Source organism: Bos javanicus, chromosome 9 (assembly GCF_032452875.1).
Source record: "Bos javanicus breed banteng chromosome 9, ARS-OSU_banteng_1.0, whole genome shotgun sequence".
Classification (NCBI taxonomy): domain Eukaryota; kingdom Metazoa; phylum Chordata; class Mammalia; order Artiodactyla; family Bovidae; genus Bos; species Bos javanicus.
The window spans coordinates 101,852,475-101,868,936 of record NC_083876.1 but is presented as its reverse complement, the minus strand read 5'-3'; the positions used below and the strand labels follow the sequence as shown (position 1 = coordinate 101,868,936).

The following is a 16,462-nucleotide window of genomic DNA, read 5'->3' as shown; positions in this document are numbered from 1 at the left end:
TTGAGAGCTGCCATCTTTTGGAAACCGTTTTCAAGTTCTTTTTTACATATGAGTTTGGAATTTATAGCATTTCAATGCTCTCAACTATATTCATTCACCAGTTTTTCATTAATGGTCTTGTCATAAATGGCATATCACAGTATTCTATGGTCTTCAATAATGTCAAATCAGTAGTAAATCTAAATAGTTTTAGTGTGTTTATGATTCTCTCCTCTTCATTAACTGGATTATCAAACAATACAATAGCCTAGTGATTTATTTGTATTCAAAATCTAATTCATGAATTACCACTTTGGTATAATCTGAAAAAGTATTTTGTTACAGTAAGTACCTTTTAATGTCGAGATAACTTCTGATGTTTCATCCTCAGGCTCATCACACAGACCTTAGCAGCAGGACTGAATAGAGAGGCTCGCCCTGTAAATTTGAGCTTGAGCCCCAGCCCTGCACAGCTCAGCTTGTACTGCACTAGGAGCGGACAGCTTCTCTGGGGACGGGAATCCCAGTGCTTTGGGTGTTACGGTCCTATCTGATGTGGGTCTTTATGGCACACCACGACTTTGCAGTCCTGGTGGTTTCGTTCCACTTCCACTCCAGGGCTCCTGTGAGTGGTGGTGAAGCCAGTTAAACCCACGTCGGGGCACCACAGACAGGGACCTGAGGAAAGGGCATACCGTGAACGCGCCCCCCTGGAGCAGCTCAGGGGGTGGGAATGACCTCTAAACCAGGCCACGGAGGAGGCACGGAAATTCATCTGCCATCACCCAAGATCCTCTCCTCTCCTCTCCCTCAACATCCAAGTTCAACCACGTCCTGACTCTTACCTTCCTAGTTAATAAGCACAATTTCACATTTACTGAGTACTTAACGATTTGCCAAGGATGCTGACGAGCTCTCTGCAAGTGTCACCCTCCTTACACAGCAGCTGTCCTGTGAGGTCAGGAGGCAGGCACTCGCCCTGCGCGCAGGTGAGCACACGAGAGCGCTGGTAGCCGGCAACCCGCCCGCCAGCACTCAGCCAGGAAGCAGGCGCCCAGGGTCCGGATCTGGGCGAGGGCCCTCAACCCCGCCCCACCGCCCCCTGGCACTGCAGCCCCCGGCATCGCGCATGCGCACGTGACCTTGCTGGGGACACATTCCTCAGGGGGGCCTTCTGCTCACTCCAAGTCCAGCCATCCTGGGCAGACCCCAGCAGCCCGCCAGTTTCCAGGGAACCCAAGATCATCTCAAGCTCCATCCTTCTGGTGGTCCCACGGGACGCTGTCTCAGGGCCCAGGAGCAGGACGCCCCTGTGGCAGCCCTCAGCATGCAGCGGCACAGACGTGTTTCGCAGTCTCTGTCACCGACTGCAGAGACCTGTGCACGCCTGGCACCCGGCACCGTCAGTATCTATAGGAATACTGGTTTATTTCCCCTGCAACAGGGCGTGCAGGGCGTAAACACTGGTATACTGAGCAAACACTGACTTCCTCTAACTGGGCCTTGAGACAGGAGAAAGGGTAGGAGAGGCCCAGGTGTGTGCAATGGGGAAGCGGAGTCAGGGAAGGTGGTGCTCCCAGCCAAAGCACCAACATGCCAGGGCTGCAGGAGCTCCTGCCACCAAGGCCCACACCAGACTCAGTGTGGTGGTGCAGACAGCACTCTCCCTACCAAAAATTTAAACTTAGTCAGATAAAAACATTTACACCACATGGATTGAGAGGAGGGAGAGAGAGATGCTAAATGCTTCAAGTGAAAAGGGTACTCATTCAAGAAAACATCCCATTTCAGAAGAGCTACCACTCGGTTTTACAAACTACTTAAAAGAAAGGTTAGTATCCATATCCAGTAGCTGACTGATAAAACAAACTGGCCTTTGCAGGAACTCAGTGTTTGAAAATTAACATTGAGAACTAACTTCACCATCAAATCTGAAGATTTCATAAATTGCCGAAACGAGCTCGGGTTAAACTATCAGGAACGAGCCCCGTAGGCGAGGTGGGGTCCCGCCTCTGCCATCCTGATGCTCCCCCCGTCCCTCTTCCTCTCCACCCGCCCTGAGCTGCAGGCCAGGGACCCGGCCAGGGACCCCCCGGCCATCTCTTCTCCTTCCCGTTTCTGGGGAAGCAGGCTGACTTTACCCAGCGCCACCATCTGCAGAGGCAAAGCCGTGGCAAGGGCACCGCGTGCTCCACAAGGTGCAGCGGGCCCCCAGGTCCTCTCCCACTGCCAGGAGCAGCACACACCACCCCAGGGGCACGAGACCGAGACACCAGACCCACTCACACCTGGCCGTGGGAGCTATTTCCTACAGGCAGAAGGCTCCTTTTTTCAATCAGGGTGGAAAGTCTAAGTTCAAAATTCACCTTGCCTCCTAACTTTGCAGTCATTGCTCTATTACTTCCAGCATGCAGTCAGGCAAATTCATTCTCACTCCTTTCAAATGATCTCGGCGGAGCCTTTTCTCCACACTAATCAGGGTCCACATGGCCATGGGCCTGGCTCCACTCACAGACACTCACGTGTCTCTGAACAGAAGCACACTTCTGCCAACGTCTCCTGCCTCAGCTGCAGCCCTGTGGACGGACACGACCGTCCTGCTTCCTCCTTGGTCACCTCTGCTACACATGCAGAGAGCACTTTGTCTTTCAGGCTGCTCCTCTTTTTGTTGAAGTTATCCCATCATTCAGCCGAATGATTTGACCCAACAAGCTTTTAATCAAAAATCAGTGATTGTTCCTTTTCCACACCAGTTTTTTAGGTACAAATGGTCTCAAATCTCCAATGAGGTTTTTACAATTTCTTTGTTCTTTGAATTGTGTCCCCTACGATGAGCCGTTTTGTCGGTTCATCTCAGCCTTTGTCCCTCACTGCTCATTTCCTCCCCGCCGGGGACCCGGGTCCAGTGTGGATGGTGCGTGGAGGTGCTGCCCTCCCTTCCTCTGCGTTGCTTGCCCCTTCCTTCAACGGGGGCCGGCAGTGCACACATGTCGGGTGAGGTGGGTGGAGGTGCAGGGAGAGACCAGCTGGGGCCCAGCGAGCCCCGGGCCAGACCCTGCAGGGTGAGCGCTGCCCGGCAGGGTGCACGCCTCTCCAGCGAGCACTGTCCTCCAACGCCTGTTCTCCTGGCATGGCCAGCGGGCGGTCAGTCAGGCCACCTCGAGCCCTGCTTCTCTTCTGCCAGTGTCCACGCTGAGCCACAGACAGAACGGCTATTTCCTTCGAGAGCACCTTGGAGGCGGGAGGGCAGCCAGGGCCCACTGTCCAGGAGACCGCCTCTACTGAACACGAGCCCACTCCTCAGACTTGAGGCTGGCAGCCCCTGCAGGTCTAGGGGAAGGACAGCTGCCCCGCCAAACCACGCAGTGCTGTCCTCGGGCAGCAGCTGCCCGGCCACACACTGCCTGCTCCGCCCCTGCTCTGAGCTGGGAGAGCCTGCTCCTGCCGCCCTGGCCTCGTACTGAGCACAGTCTGCAGACTCAACGCCGCTCCAGGGACCGCGGGGCACACCGGTTAGCAGGCCAGCTCCCACGGAGCTTACAGACGCCCACTCAGCACAGCTTAGGCAGCACTGAGGAGGCACCCAGGGCAAACAGGAAGTGACAGGGCAGCAGGGAAAACGGCCTCCCCTCCAAGCGGGAGCTTCTCTAAGACCAGGACAGAGATGAGGCAGCGGGACAGGGCTCTGGGGAAACGAGGCAAGGACACCCCGAAGCAGGACCACCGGGCAGCCGGCAGTGGCACACAGGCTCGGGCGGCAGGTGCCAGGGTGAGAACAGGGTGAAGCAGCCAGAGGCAGGAGGGGGTCAGATCGGGACAAGGGCAACGTGGGGATGGGGGAGCCTTGGCCACTGTTACTGAAGAATATGAAAGTGTGAGCTCGCACTTCAATCATCAGTGAAGCGAGACTTTTATTGGCATCTGACAAAAAACACTTGAAAAACTCCAATGTAAAATACAAGTTTTAGGGTAAAAACGCTATTTCCTGGCTTAGTATTTCAGTGTGTGTTTCTTGCTGTTTAGTCACTACGTTGGGCCCAACCATTCTGCGACCCCACGGACTGCAGCCCACCAGGCTCCTCTACCCAGGGAATTCTCCCATGTATTTCTTAACAAAAAGAACATGCTAATCACAAGCAAAACTTTGTCTAATCAAGGAACACACATGGAAACAGCTTTTTCAGAGCGGAGTTTGAAGCTACTAAATCTCCTGGCTCAGACAGACGCAGCGCGTGATGACAGAGTCTCCTATTTAGCATCTTTCTCCCCATTCCCCCAGATCAGACTCTAGGGGCAACAGAAAAATGACAAATTTCATATGGTACTATCCAAAAGTTTCCCACAAGATTAAAGAGCCACACCCTAATGACTATTCCACTGAAATGATTTTAAATCATTTAACGATTTAATGATTTAATTAAATGATTTTAATCATTTAAATCACAGAAATCTACCTCCTATCGAACAATACAAAAAATAAATCACATATCTGACAGATTCCAGAGGGCCAGAACAGAATTCTAATGTTTACAGAAAGTGACTGTTCACAGACGTGACATCCAAGAGACACGTTTTCTGAAGCACACCGGGGGCTTCTGAGAGCAGACTGGTCTTCATCAGCACTGTTTCCTCACACGGACCTCGGAGAGCCACGCCTGACCAAGACCAGCGCCCACAGCTGGGGCTGACAGAGGGGCTTCCAGGCCGCCCTCGCCCTCATTCTGCCTTGCTTCCTCTTGGGGTTCATGGTTCAGCTTCACTGAAATTTTATAAAATCAGATTCTAATGTCGTATAACCTGAATACTTACATTATCATCTCCCTTCGCATCTCAGAGCCCAGTAAGCACGTGTGAAGTCTGTAGACTCATGAAATGAAAACCTGGTATACAAACCACAAAGTCTGTTCACTTCTTGAGATCAATAAGTTCTAATTTGCTCCTTTTATTAACAAAGGCGACTCTTAATAAAAAGTCTGAATTGAAATTAAAAAGTACAGAATTTAACGGTCGGTCACAGCTGTGCTTACCAACAAGCACGCCTCGCTTCCCGCAGCTCTTTTTAACACTCAGGACCACGGTGTCCGCACCTGTACAGACAGCAGCACGGGGGGCAGACACACACCAGACTGCACCAAACTCCATCCCCGGCTCGACCCTGAAGGGCCCCAGTGAGACTGCAGTGTGTAAAACTGGTCATCTGGGTCTGGTCTTAGGCCATGACCACCGTTTCAGTCCAGTGTGGATTTAAATTAACCAGCTTACAGATCTGAAATGAAAGCACTGCTTCGTGGTTTCAGATGCATTTTGGTATTTAATATGTTTCAAAGCATCTTTACAAATAATAAATTATAACTGCAATGAGGAGAACCTGTGAATAAAACTGCTTACACGGAACCAGGGTGGTGACCTCAAATACATCAGGGACAATTCCACGAACTGATTCCACAAATCAAAAACCACAAGCACCTCCAGATTTCAATCTTTAAAATAAGCAAAACGAAGGACACACGAGGATTTTAACATAACCTTAATGATCTAAAAGACCTCCCAAATGGAAGGAAATGCAAAGCCGAATCAACCTATCAAGTGTAACTTACAGTGACGGGCTCCAGGCTGCAGATCTTCCGGGCCACAGGCCAGCTCCCTGCGGAACCACCCACCACCGCACCCTCTGACTGCAGACGCCCCTCCTGTTGCCGCCACGCCGGAGCCCCGCAGGCAGCATGCGGAGCTGCGACCGACAGCTCTACTGACACCTTCGCGCTGTGTTTAATACTGGCATTGTACTAGCTCCCTCCTTGTGGTGAATTTGAGCCTAATCAACTTTCATAGAGAAACATGGACCTAAACCAAATTAGGAATATTAAATCTTCCACACATGGGCTCAAATAGGAATTATTGTTGTTTAGTATAATGAAAGGTTAATTTTTAAAAATATCTGTAATCTTTTGAAACACAAGGCACCAACAGGGAGCAGACATTCCAGCAAAGAGTGATTGTCTGGACGGAAAAAGGAACTGATCAGAGTCCCGTCCTTTGCTGACCAGCGCGCTTGCCTCTCTCGGGCCTAGGCGACGTCTTCCAGGTAATCGGCGACGTCACTGAGCTGGGACACGGTCAGGTCCTGCGTCAGGTCGTCCAGCTGGTCGTTCAGAAGAAAGAAGAGAATCAGTGTCAGCAAAAAAACAGTCGTAAATGATTCTTAGCATACTGCTGTAACTTAAAATACCATCTTACACTCTACAAACTGACTCACAGTGAAAAGTCCTTGTCCTGGTGTGGAAACACATACATTACCACACTAAGATGCAAGCCAGTGGGAATCTGCTCTATGACCAGGGAGCACAGCTCAGGCTCCGTGATGACCAACAGGGGTGGGAGCGGGGGGGAGGCGGGAACGAGGGGACATATTTACACCTACAGCTGATTCACAGCAGAAAACAACACTGTAAAGCAATTATCCTCCAAGTATATATATATTTTTAAAGTCCTCTTCCTCACTTTCTTCTTCCTGTTTTGAAATTGGCGACGACAACAGAAGCTGAGCAGCCAGGTGAACTCGACATTAACAAGACGACTGACTGCTAAAATCACCCGTTTGTAGTTCTTTTGGTAACTTTAAAGCAGTATTTTCTGGACTCGTTAGGATGACATAAGGTGAAACGGTAAGAAAACTTAGTACATGGTATCAGGGACCAGAGAAGGCACCTCACATACTATCACTCAGCCTTCAGAACAGCCCTGTAAGGGGGCATAACACCCCCATCTCAGGAATGAAGAAACTGAGGGTCACAGGCTAGAGCTTGCGGAAGCAAACACACATCAAAGAAGAAGGCGGCGGGCCAGAGTCGTTACACAGTGCAGCCTGGTCGAAGGCCTTTCCCCGTGGTAGTCTGTGACAGCCAGTCCTACCTCACTCTGCAAAGCAAGTTTCACCTCCAGGTGGGAGCCACCCTGACCCGAGAGGCAGCCGCCCTCGGGTTACCGTGGGCATCAGCACCCGACCCTGAGGTGCCACCTGGCATCTCACACCTGGCACACACCTGAGCACTCTGCTCTCTGCTGACAGACAGCTCATGTGTGCATCTCCAAAACCGAGTCCTGACTTCCCCCTGAGTGCCTGTCCGTTCGATCTCCTCCCCGGCCTGCTCAGGGCGCGCCGACACCTGCAGCCAGTCTCTCCTCCCCCGGCACCCACGGGGCTCCTCTGCGGCCACCTCCTCCCACAGGGGCTTCTCTGACGAGGACCCCTTGCCGACACCGTCCACACCCTGAGGCAGTGGCTCTGACTCCAGTCCTGACCCACTGGAGTGGCCCTACACCCACAGCAATGAAGTCCCAGTAATAACACGCAGGCATTTCACAAGCAAAACGGGCCATAACTGAAAACATTCATGACAGGTGTTGTTCTCAGATCTGGAGCAGGAAACCCCACCATAAACCTTTGCTAATTTTCAACTGCTTTTCTCCCAGCTTCTGAAGCCTCCCAGTGACTCAAGGCAACAGGCACAGACGGCAGGCCCCGGGGAGGAGCGGCCTCGTACTTTATCACTGGTGTTGACGTCATCCATTTCCACAGAGAGGTCCTCCTCAATCTCTTCCCCAATACTCAGCTCACTCTTCTCTGAGCGATGGCTGGTACTAATTTCAGGGAAAAATAAAAATAAGAACTCTGATTACAAGCATTTAGAAAGAGTAACTACCATTCTTTCATGTTTCGGGCATCTTAATTCTTTAAATAAAATACAATAAAATATTACCTGTCATTCGTTTCATACATCCCATCTCACCTGATCCTAAGCTAACTTAGAAGCAGCAGCAGGCACAGTCCAACCCATTTAACAGATGAGAAAACTAAGGCTCACAATGGCGACTGTGGTCACATGGCATCAAAGAAGAAAACCCAGATTTTTTAAATTTCCTTTCTCAAAATACTGTATGTTACAAAGTAAACATGAATCCTAAATTGCAAGAAAAACCATCAATTGCATAAAATCCTCACACTGATTTAAAATTTCTAATCATATCTACAACAAATACTACTTCCCAATTATTAACCAAGTCATAGATTACATTATTTTTACATTTATAAAAAAGTTATTTGAAACAAAATATCAAGACATGTCATCTCAATCAGAAAAACAATTTGAGAGGGCACTTTGTTTACGCCAATTGTAGACAATTCCCACCAGTGAGACGGGAAAAGGGCAGGAGCACCGACAACCGTGCCCACACTGCTCTTGGGGCCCGAGTCACTCTTCAACGCTGGTTCCTCTTCTGATTCTCATTAAGCTCCCTGAACATGATGAAGATGTTCTTATTCTAATGTGACATCAAAAACATGCTTCAAAGTCTAGGGACAGTTCTTGATTAGCTCTCTTTAACTCACGTTCAATCAACACAAAAACGAGAAGACAGACACTAAATAAGCACAAATGCGATTCTGTCATCTGCCCTGTTCGGAGACTGTTGACAATTTATACATTTCTTGTCCAATCATTTTTCTTACCTATTAAAATCATCAACATAGTCATCTTCTTCTCCAGTCCCTGATAAGTTTAAAAAAACATACATATGTATTTATAAAAAACACACCTCATAATATCTACAATTAGACATACATGTTTCCTTCAAACACTACCCCAAGGCAGACAGAGTGAAGAGTGAAAACCCAGCTAACACAGTGGGGACAGCTGGGCTGCACTTGGATTTGGGGAAACTAACCACCCCCTCACTCGCCTCCAGCTTCCTCAGCCGATTCCAGGACAAAACAGCCACCACATAACGTGCTGGAGCCGGCCATCAGCTGCTGACCTCCTGGTTCTACGGACACCTGACCCCCAGGCCAAATCTGCCTACAACCTGTTTCGTGCAGCCTGTGAGCTGAGAGTGACTTTTACAGTTTTCAGTGACTGTAAAAACACCAACTCTTGACACAGACTACACGTGGCCACAAGGCCTAAAGCGCCACCTCTGTCCCTCTGCGGAGTTTGCCGACCTGTGCTTTAAACGTGCCCAGTGCCCATCTGGGAACCCGAGCGCCTTTGTCTAATATAAGGAGCTCCGGATAGGCTAACTGGCCCTTCACTGAAGATTTTATTCTAAAAAACAATCACCTGAAAGCAATCAATACTGAAACTGGAAATTTAGTTACCCAATCCAAGTGATCCAATTTTATCGTTGACCAATTTAAGATCTTTTAGAACTGTGTTTCCCCTTTTACCTGTGAACAGGAAAAAATATGCACATTAAATTGTCTGTTAGAATACAACAGTCTCTAAACCATGTCAACTTTTTTTTTCAGGGTCTGTTGACACATGATAACTGAACACTAGTAAATTACGAATTGTGACTATAAATTACGAATAAACTATGAATCACACTGCAGTATTCATTATACAATACAATACGCTTACATCATGTGTCACATGCCCACTTTAACCACACGCTACTATAGCATACAGGCCTTTTGTACCATACTATATTCTTTTTTGGAACTTGGCAATCAAAACCATTTTTACCCAACCATAAGGAGCCCTACTGGGTATGAATTCACAGACCACAACTGTTCTCATCAGTTTTATTTTTCTGTTAAACTTCTGCCTTTTGCTTCAATTTAATGGCTATTTTGCTTACTAAGCTCATCTCCTTGCCAGTTTCGTTTTTCAACCCTTGTTCTCAATGCCCTCTCTCAGTCACTACTCCTGAATCAGTATCAAGAGGGGCACGATCATAGCATTCTGGACTCCTTCCCCGAGGGTGACAAGGCCACAGGAAAGGAGAAAAGGAGGGGAACTGGCGTGGCAGTCTGACAGACATGTGGCGAGTTTACTAGATGCTGCGAGAAGCCACAGACCGCCTCCTGTGCGTGCCCTGGGGAATTCATCTACAGTGGAGGGACGTCTCACGAAAGCTCAGCAGCACTCCGTGCGTGCGCGGTCGTGTCTGACTCTGTGCCACCCCATGGGCTGTAGCCCGCGAGGCTCCTGAGTCCAGGGGATTCTCCAGGCATGAATGCTGGAGTGGGTTGCCATTTCCTTCTTCAGGGGGGCTGTAGCCCGCGAGGCTCCTGAGTCCAGGGGATTCTCCAGGCATGAATGCTGGAGTGGGTTGCCATTTCCTTCTTCAGGGGTTCTTCCTGATCCAGGGATTGAACCTGCATCTGTTACGTCACCTGCACTGGCAAGCACGTTCTTTACCTCTAGCGCCACCTGGGAAGCTTAGGAGCACTACAAGATTGTGCAAAATCCCAGAGCAATTTCCTAATAAAGATCTACTCAGAGGCACATTTATGCTCTAAACACTGGCAGTTAAACCCTGTATCTACTCTGATACAGCACACAAAGCCCATCTGCATGCTTAAGGCTGTGCCTTTAAACCCTGGGTCTACTCTGATACAGCACACAAAGCCCATCTATCTGTACTCCAACTGCACGTTTAAGGCTGTGCCTTTAAATCCTGGGTCTCATCACCATCTGTGTGCAGCAAGGCCACTCCATTTTGAGCTAACAACCCCCATCTTGGCTACATACAAAAACATACAGCTGATCCAGATCTCCAAAGGCAGAGGAGCATTTTAACATTCTTACAATGATTACTATGGTATGTACAGAATCTCTAACACAAACTTTAAAAAATTAATTGTACTTAAATCCTACATAAATCATTTTAAATGTCCAGCAAAAGAGAGATGGCTTAAAATTATGTCTATTTATTATATAAGACAGCTAAAAACTCAATTTTCTGAAAGTACTTTCATGGCACAGGAAAAGCAGAATACAAAACAGTATAGAAGATATGACCAGACTCAAATTTTAACAGTAACAAAATATTAACAGAAAATATCACTGAGTAGCAAAATTATAGGCTATTCTTATGATTTTACATATATTTTCTGAAAAAATAAATGATCATACACAATTAGAGGAAAAATATCAGCAGCCTGCGAAGTACATGTCTTCAATCAGCAAATCTAGAACTTTCAGACACTCACTTTCAGACTCTTTCAACGAAGGGGCTCCAGCAAGGGAGCTGAGTCCACTTTTTAGGGGGGGCGCATCAGAGAGCGACGCAAGGCTTCCTGCTTGCTTACTGGGTTCACTTCTCCTGACGGGAAACAAGCACACAGTTAACGCGGTTCTTACACGCTGCCTGTAACGCATAAGCAACTTGAATACATCTCATAGGCAATGCAGGGGCTGGGAACTAAAGAATATACATGTCACAGGTTGAAGCCAAAATCCATACCTGCAAGGCAAAGCAGACTAAGAATCACTGCAAATTCATGCAGGACATTATCGCCTATCTCCAGAATTTTCTCCCCCAAACGCACCTGCCCCTCTCACCAGCCTCACCGTCTGTGCTTTCACTTCAGGGGCCCAGAGATGCAGGCAAGGAACAGCCCAGGAGCCCACGAGCACAGCACAGCACTCTGGACACGGCCCTGCCGGCCGGGCCATGGACGACCCCGCCAGCTGACCCCTGCTCAGAGCCGGGGCCGGGCCATGGACGACCCCACCAGCTGATCCCTGCTCAGAGCCAGGACCGCCCGCCTCCCGCGGACGTCTGACAACACGCCTGGCCCGCCTGCGTGCACTCTGACCCTGTGCCCTCTCACCCCTCCAGCACTCCAGGAGTCCCGTCCCTCTCTGACCTCGTTTCCAATTTCCCTCTTTAACATTTGGTTCTTCTCAGCAACATACAGGCGTGCTGCTGTCTCCCACCGTGACGCTTCTCACCCTATGTCCCCTCCAGCTGCCACCGTGTGCTCCGCGCCCCCTACAGTCAACTCAGCAGGAAACCAGTTGCCCCCACAGCCCTCCACCCTCGGGCTCTCAAGCCCAGCCTGACCCGCCCCGGCCCGACCACCCTCGAGCAGACTGCCCGGGAGGGTCCCGAGCGGCCTGCAGGCGCTGAGCACGGTGTGGCGTTCAGCCGCCTGCCCTGGCCTCCTCTCCCCGGTTCCCTTCCCGCCGCAGCGCCCTTCCTCAGGGGCCCTTCAGCTCCCCCACCGGGCCTTTAGCTTAGAGGGATGAGTCTTTCCTGTCTCCTCCAGCCCAGACCTCTGCCTTCACACCCACGCTCACACCTGAAAACACACTTCTTCGCGTTGGCAACCTTCTTAAATTAGCGGGTGGTAAGTGCGGTCCGGACGGTCCCACGGCCCCATGCAGCCAGCCTTGCTCTCTCCACCCTTCACCTCCGTGACGGCAGTGCCAACCTTCCAGTCCCTCAGCCCGGAATCCCTGGAGGTGCCCTGACACTGCTCTATCTCCCGCACACTTACCAGCAAACCCCTTTGGATGCACATTCAGAACACATCCTTAACCAACTTTCCTCAGCACTTCCACCTGGCTCACCCCACAGCTTCCGTCTGCAGACGCAGCAGCCAGATCCCACCACAGCACATGTCTGTCCGGTCACTGCTGCTCAGACCCCGGGCTTCCGGGACCCTCACAGCGGGGCCAGACCTGGCCGTGTTGCTCCCCCGGCTCAAGTCCACCTCCGACAGGCACCTTGGCCCAGGGCCTCAGGCCCGCCACACCGCGGCCCGCGTGGCCTCCTCTCCCCTCCACGAGCCCACCCTGGGGCTGAGGCCTGCTCCGACACCTCAAGGCCCAGCGGCCCTCCACACTCGCACTCCTGCCCTCACGGCTCAGCTCCCTAACGTGGCTGCGCCCTGACACGGTGCCTGACGGGCCCTTGCTGATGCTGCCATCCGAGTGTGAGTTTCCAGAGGCAGAGCCTGCCTGCCTCATCACTGCTGCGCCTGGCACGCGGCCGGCACGCACCACACACCTACTTGCTGAAATCATTAATGTCCAGGTCTTTCAAAACCTGGACTCTTTAAGCCCTAAGAGGCTTTAAGGACACAAAATCAGATTTATGAATTCAATAATTACAGACCATTGGTGCTCATTTTCTTATACACAAAATAAAACATGTAGAAACTCCATTTCTAAGCCTCGGGTCTGATAACATAAAAGCACAGGTTACTCACCAACCATACGCTGCTTCTGGTTTAGGAATGGGGTCATCAAAGAAAGAATCCCCTTCCAGGTCATCTTCTTCTGGACCGGGACCCGCTTTGGCGTTGACATCGAGACTGTTGTTGCTCAACAAGGACCCAATCTTAGTTTCATGGGCCAGTAAGTGAAGACCACTTCTGCTCTTCGGTTCTGATGATGAGATACTGGTGTCGCTGTGACTAGCATCATTGCTGGCCTTCTAGAAGACAGAGGAAGAGACAAGAGTTTCTTGGTGACATGAGAGTTAGTTTCTAACTAACTTCTGAAGGGGAAAATGTCAAACCTGTTTATACCATTCCTCTCCTCCCTCCCTCCGTGGAATATCTTTACCCAGCCCATTCATGGACAAACTCTCCCATTTCCTCCTGCATCATGTATCACTGCTTCACAAATTACCTTAATATGTTTTCAAATGGCAAATGGAGAGCATAATAAAGAGGCAAGGAGGAGCATCATCATCAGTACATCACATAAATGAACCCAGGAGAAACACAGAGAACACGTCAGGAAAATGCACAATTTTCTACTCAGTGCCAAATACCAAGGGCATCAAGACCAAAGTTTTGCAAGTGAAATCATCACTCAATTCAGACTTTCAGTGACTCCTAACCCACACCTTCCTTGTACTCCCATGGACGCATGTATTTGTATGTTACTATGTGAAAGTTAAAGCGTTAGTCGCTCAGCCATGTCCGACTCCGCGACTCCATGGACTGCAGCTCACCAGCTCCTGTGTCCGTGGAATTATCCAGGCAGGAATACTGGAGTGGATGGCCATTCCATTCTCCAGGGGATCTTCCCCACTCAGAGATGGAACTCGAGACTCCACATTGCAGGCAGATTCTTTACCATCTCAGCCACAAGGAGAGTCCCAGATTTCCACAGCCTTAAAGCCACGCACGACTCTGCCAAGCATTCATTCTTACTCTTGTCCTACTGACCTGGTGACGTTTGCACAAAACGTGCTTCTTGTTTTCAGTCAGCCTATCCTTCACAACCAAATTTTATTCTATCCTTGGTCAGACTTCTTTTTGCCTTTAGACATGTCTATGTCAACAACAATAAAAATAATAATGAAACCAAAAAGCCAGGTTAGCAATAATAAAAGGAGCTATCATTTATGGAAAGCCTTCAAATGTCTCCCATGGTTGCCTGATTTTAATCCTCAAAGTAACTCTATGGTATGCGGACAGGTTCTGTCTTCCCTGCCGACAAGGAAAGGGAGGTGCAGAGGCGTCTCGGTCACTTGCCCAGGCCTCCCGGGAGCTCAGGGGCCTGCTATCAGAGTCTGATTCCAGAGGTTATGCGAAAGGCGTGTGCTCTCTGTTCAGCTGAGTCACAGGAAACTGCAGTTCTTATGGGTCAGATCCAGCCCTCCCACTGCAGAGAGCAGCACTGAGTAAGCTCCAGGTGTGTGAGCGGACTGCTCTCCTGAAGCACGAATACGCAACGCAGTCTCTGCTCTGTGTGTGCTCAGTTGTGCCCGACACTTTGCAACCCCATGGATCCCATGTAGCCTGCCAGGCTCCTCTGTCCATGGAATTCTCCAGGCAGGAATCTGGAGTGGGCTGCCATTCCCTTCTCCAGGGGATCTTCCTGACCCAGGGATTGAACCCGGGTCTCCTGCATTGCAGGCAGATTCTTTACCATCTGAGCCACCAGGGAAGGCCCCGTACTCTACTACTATGTAGCTTTAAGAAATTTAATGTTTTCAGGCATGAATTCTCTCAAAAACTGAACCAGAGTAGTCTTTCCCAAGTCAAGTTACCACAAGGAGTGAAGAAAAAAAGGGATAGGCGGTTGGGGAAAAGCTGCTGACTACCGAAGCAGGGCAGTGACAGCACGTGTTATAACTGCACGAGACACCAGGACGACTGCACTTTTAACACGGGTGTGGCAGGGGACTGTGCAGTAACATACTCGCTGACATTTTCACACTCGCTAGAAGGCACGGTTAGGCGACAGCAGCTAAGACACACGCTATGCATTCCGTACGTTATTAACGTAGAGAAATAAGTGGTTGTATAAAGAGATGTCTGGAGAGAGAAACACCAAGTTATCTCCCTTTCAGACAACATAGGGTATTTTCAAAGAAGTACACAATTTTTCAAATTTCCTCACAACCTTCTTGAGGTTTTCCTGTTATTATTAGTTACAGAGACACACCAACCACTTACTTATTTCTTAATAAGATTCATGCCCATTATAATTTCTGATTTACAAATGTTTTAAAAGATTTGTATATTTTCAAAGGAATATACATTAGGAAATAAATACCCTGAATTATTCTGCTATTTAAACACATTTATGACTATAGATACTGAGACAGTATCCCCTTCAAAACACCCCTGAGAAAACTCAAAAGGATGCCTGACCTGAAACAGACAAACACAAATGTAAAGCACATTACAAAAAACAATCGTCATTTCAAAGTCTCACATCATCAACATAACTTAAGTTCATACAATGAATTATCTGAACTGAGTAACTAATATAGCCGTGATTATTTTTGACAGGTTTTAGCAACATTCTTGCTATGAAACAAAAGACTAGTTTTAGGAAGACAACTTTCATGGCATAGCACATTATGATGTTCAACATAATACAAACATACTTTTAAAAACTAAATTATAGTTCTATTTGTCTATGGAGTAAAAATTAAACCTCAAAAACACTGAAACTTCTTTGGAAGTGTTCCCAAAATCAACTTCTAAATCACACAGGAATGTGTCATTACTTTATAACTGGCTCTTTTTTTTTTTTTTTTTTACCAAAAAGACCATTATCTAACTGGGTTACTAATGAATTCATTAAATTTAATTCCACGTATTTTTTACTATTAAACAAAAAAAGAAATCCACATTAACAGGAGAAACATTAATCAAAACATATTGTAGATTAAAACAAAAGTACTGCAAAAGTGTGACCAGAAAAAAAATCCTCTGACAATGGTTTAGAATTCATACCAGGACTACCCTAGAGGCCCTGGAGATTATTATGAGTTAAACTGTGTTCCCACACAAGGTTCAGTTCAGTTCAGTTCAGTCACTCAGTCGTGTCCGACTCTTTGCGACCCCATGAATCACAGCATGCCAGGCCTCCCTGTCCATCACCAACTCCCAGAGTCCACTGAAACCGATGGCCATTGAGTCGGTGATGCCATCCAACCATCTCATCCTCTGTCGTCCCCTTCTCCTCCTGCTTTCACTCTTTCCCAGCATCAGTTGAGTCAGCTTTTCGCATCAGCTGGCCAAAGTATTAGAGCTTCAGCTCCAGCATCAACCATTTCAATGAATATTCAAGACTGATTTCCTTTGCGATGGACTGGTTGGATCTCCTTGCAGTCCAAGGGACTCTCAAGGGTCTTCTCCAACACTACAGTTCAAAAGTATCAATTCTTCTGTGCTCAGCTTTCTTTATAGTCCAACTCTCACATCCATACATGACCACTAGAA

At 48.7% G+C, this 16,462-nt stretch overlaps 1 protein-coding gene across 2 annotated transcripts in view; it reads right to left on the bottom strand.

The window, feature by feature from the left end:
- Window positions 1-3,870: 3,870 nt before the first annotated feature.
- The window catches only part of CEP43 (centrosomal protein 43), a 28,507-nt gene continuing 15,915 nt past the window's right edge, over window positions 3,871-16,462 (bottom strand). For both annotated transcript variants that reach the window (XM_061428541.1, XM_061428542.1), the window contains 6 exons: window positions 12,980-13,206; window positions 10,973-11,085; window positions 9,134-9,202; window positions 8,489-8,528; window positions 7,524-7,620; window positions 3,871-6,121 (listed from right to left, as the gene is read on the bottom strand). In XM_061428541.1, coding sequence (XP_061284525.1) covers window positions 6,047-6,121; window positions 7,524-7,620; window positions 8,489-8,528; window positions 9,134-9,202; window positions 10,973-11,085; window positions 12,980-13,206 — 621 coding nt within the window. In that variant the 3' untranslated portion in view covers window positions 3,871-6,046. The remainder of the gene's footprint in view (window positions 6,122-7,523; window positions 7,621-8,488; window positions 8,529-9,133; window positions 9,203-10,972; window positions 11,086-12,979; window positions 13,207-16,462) is intronic.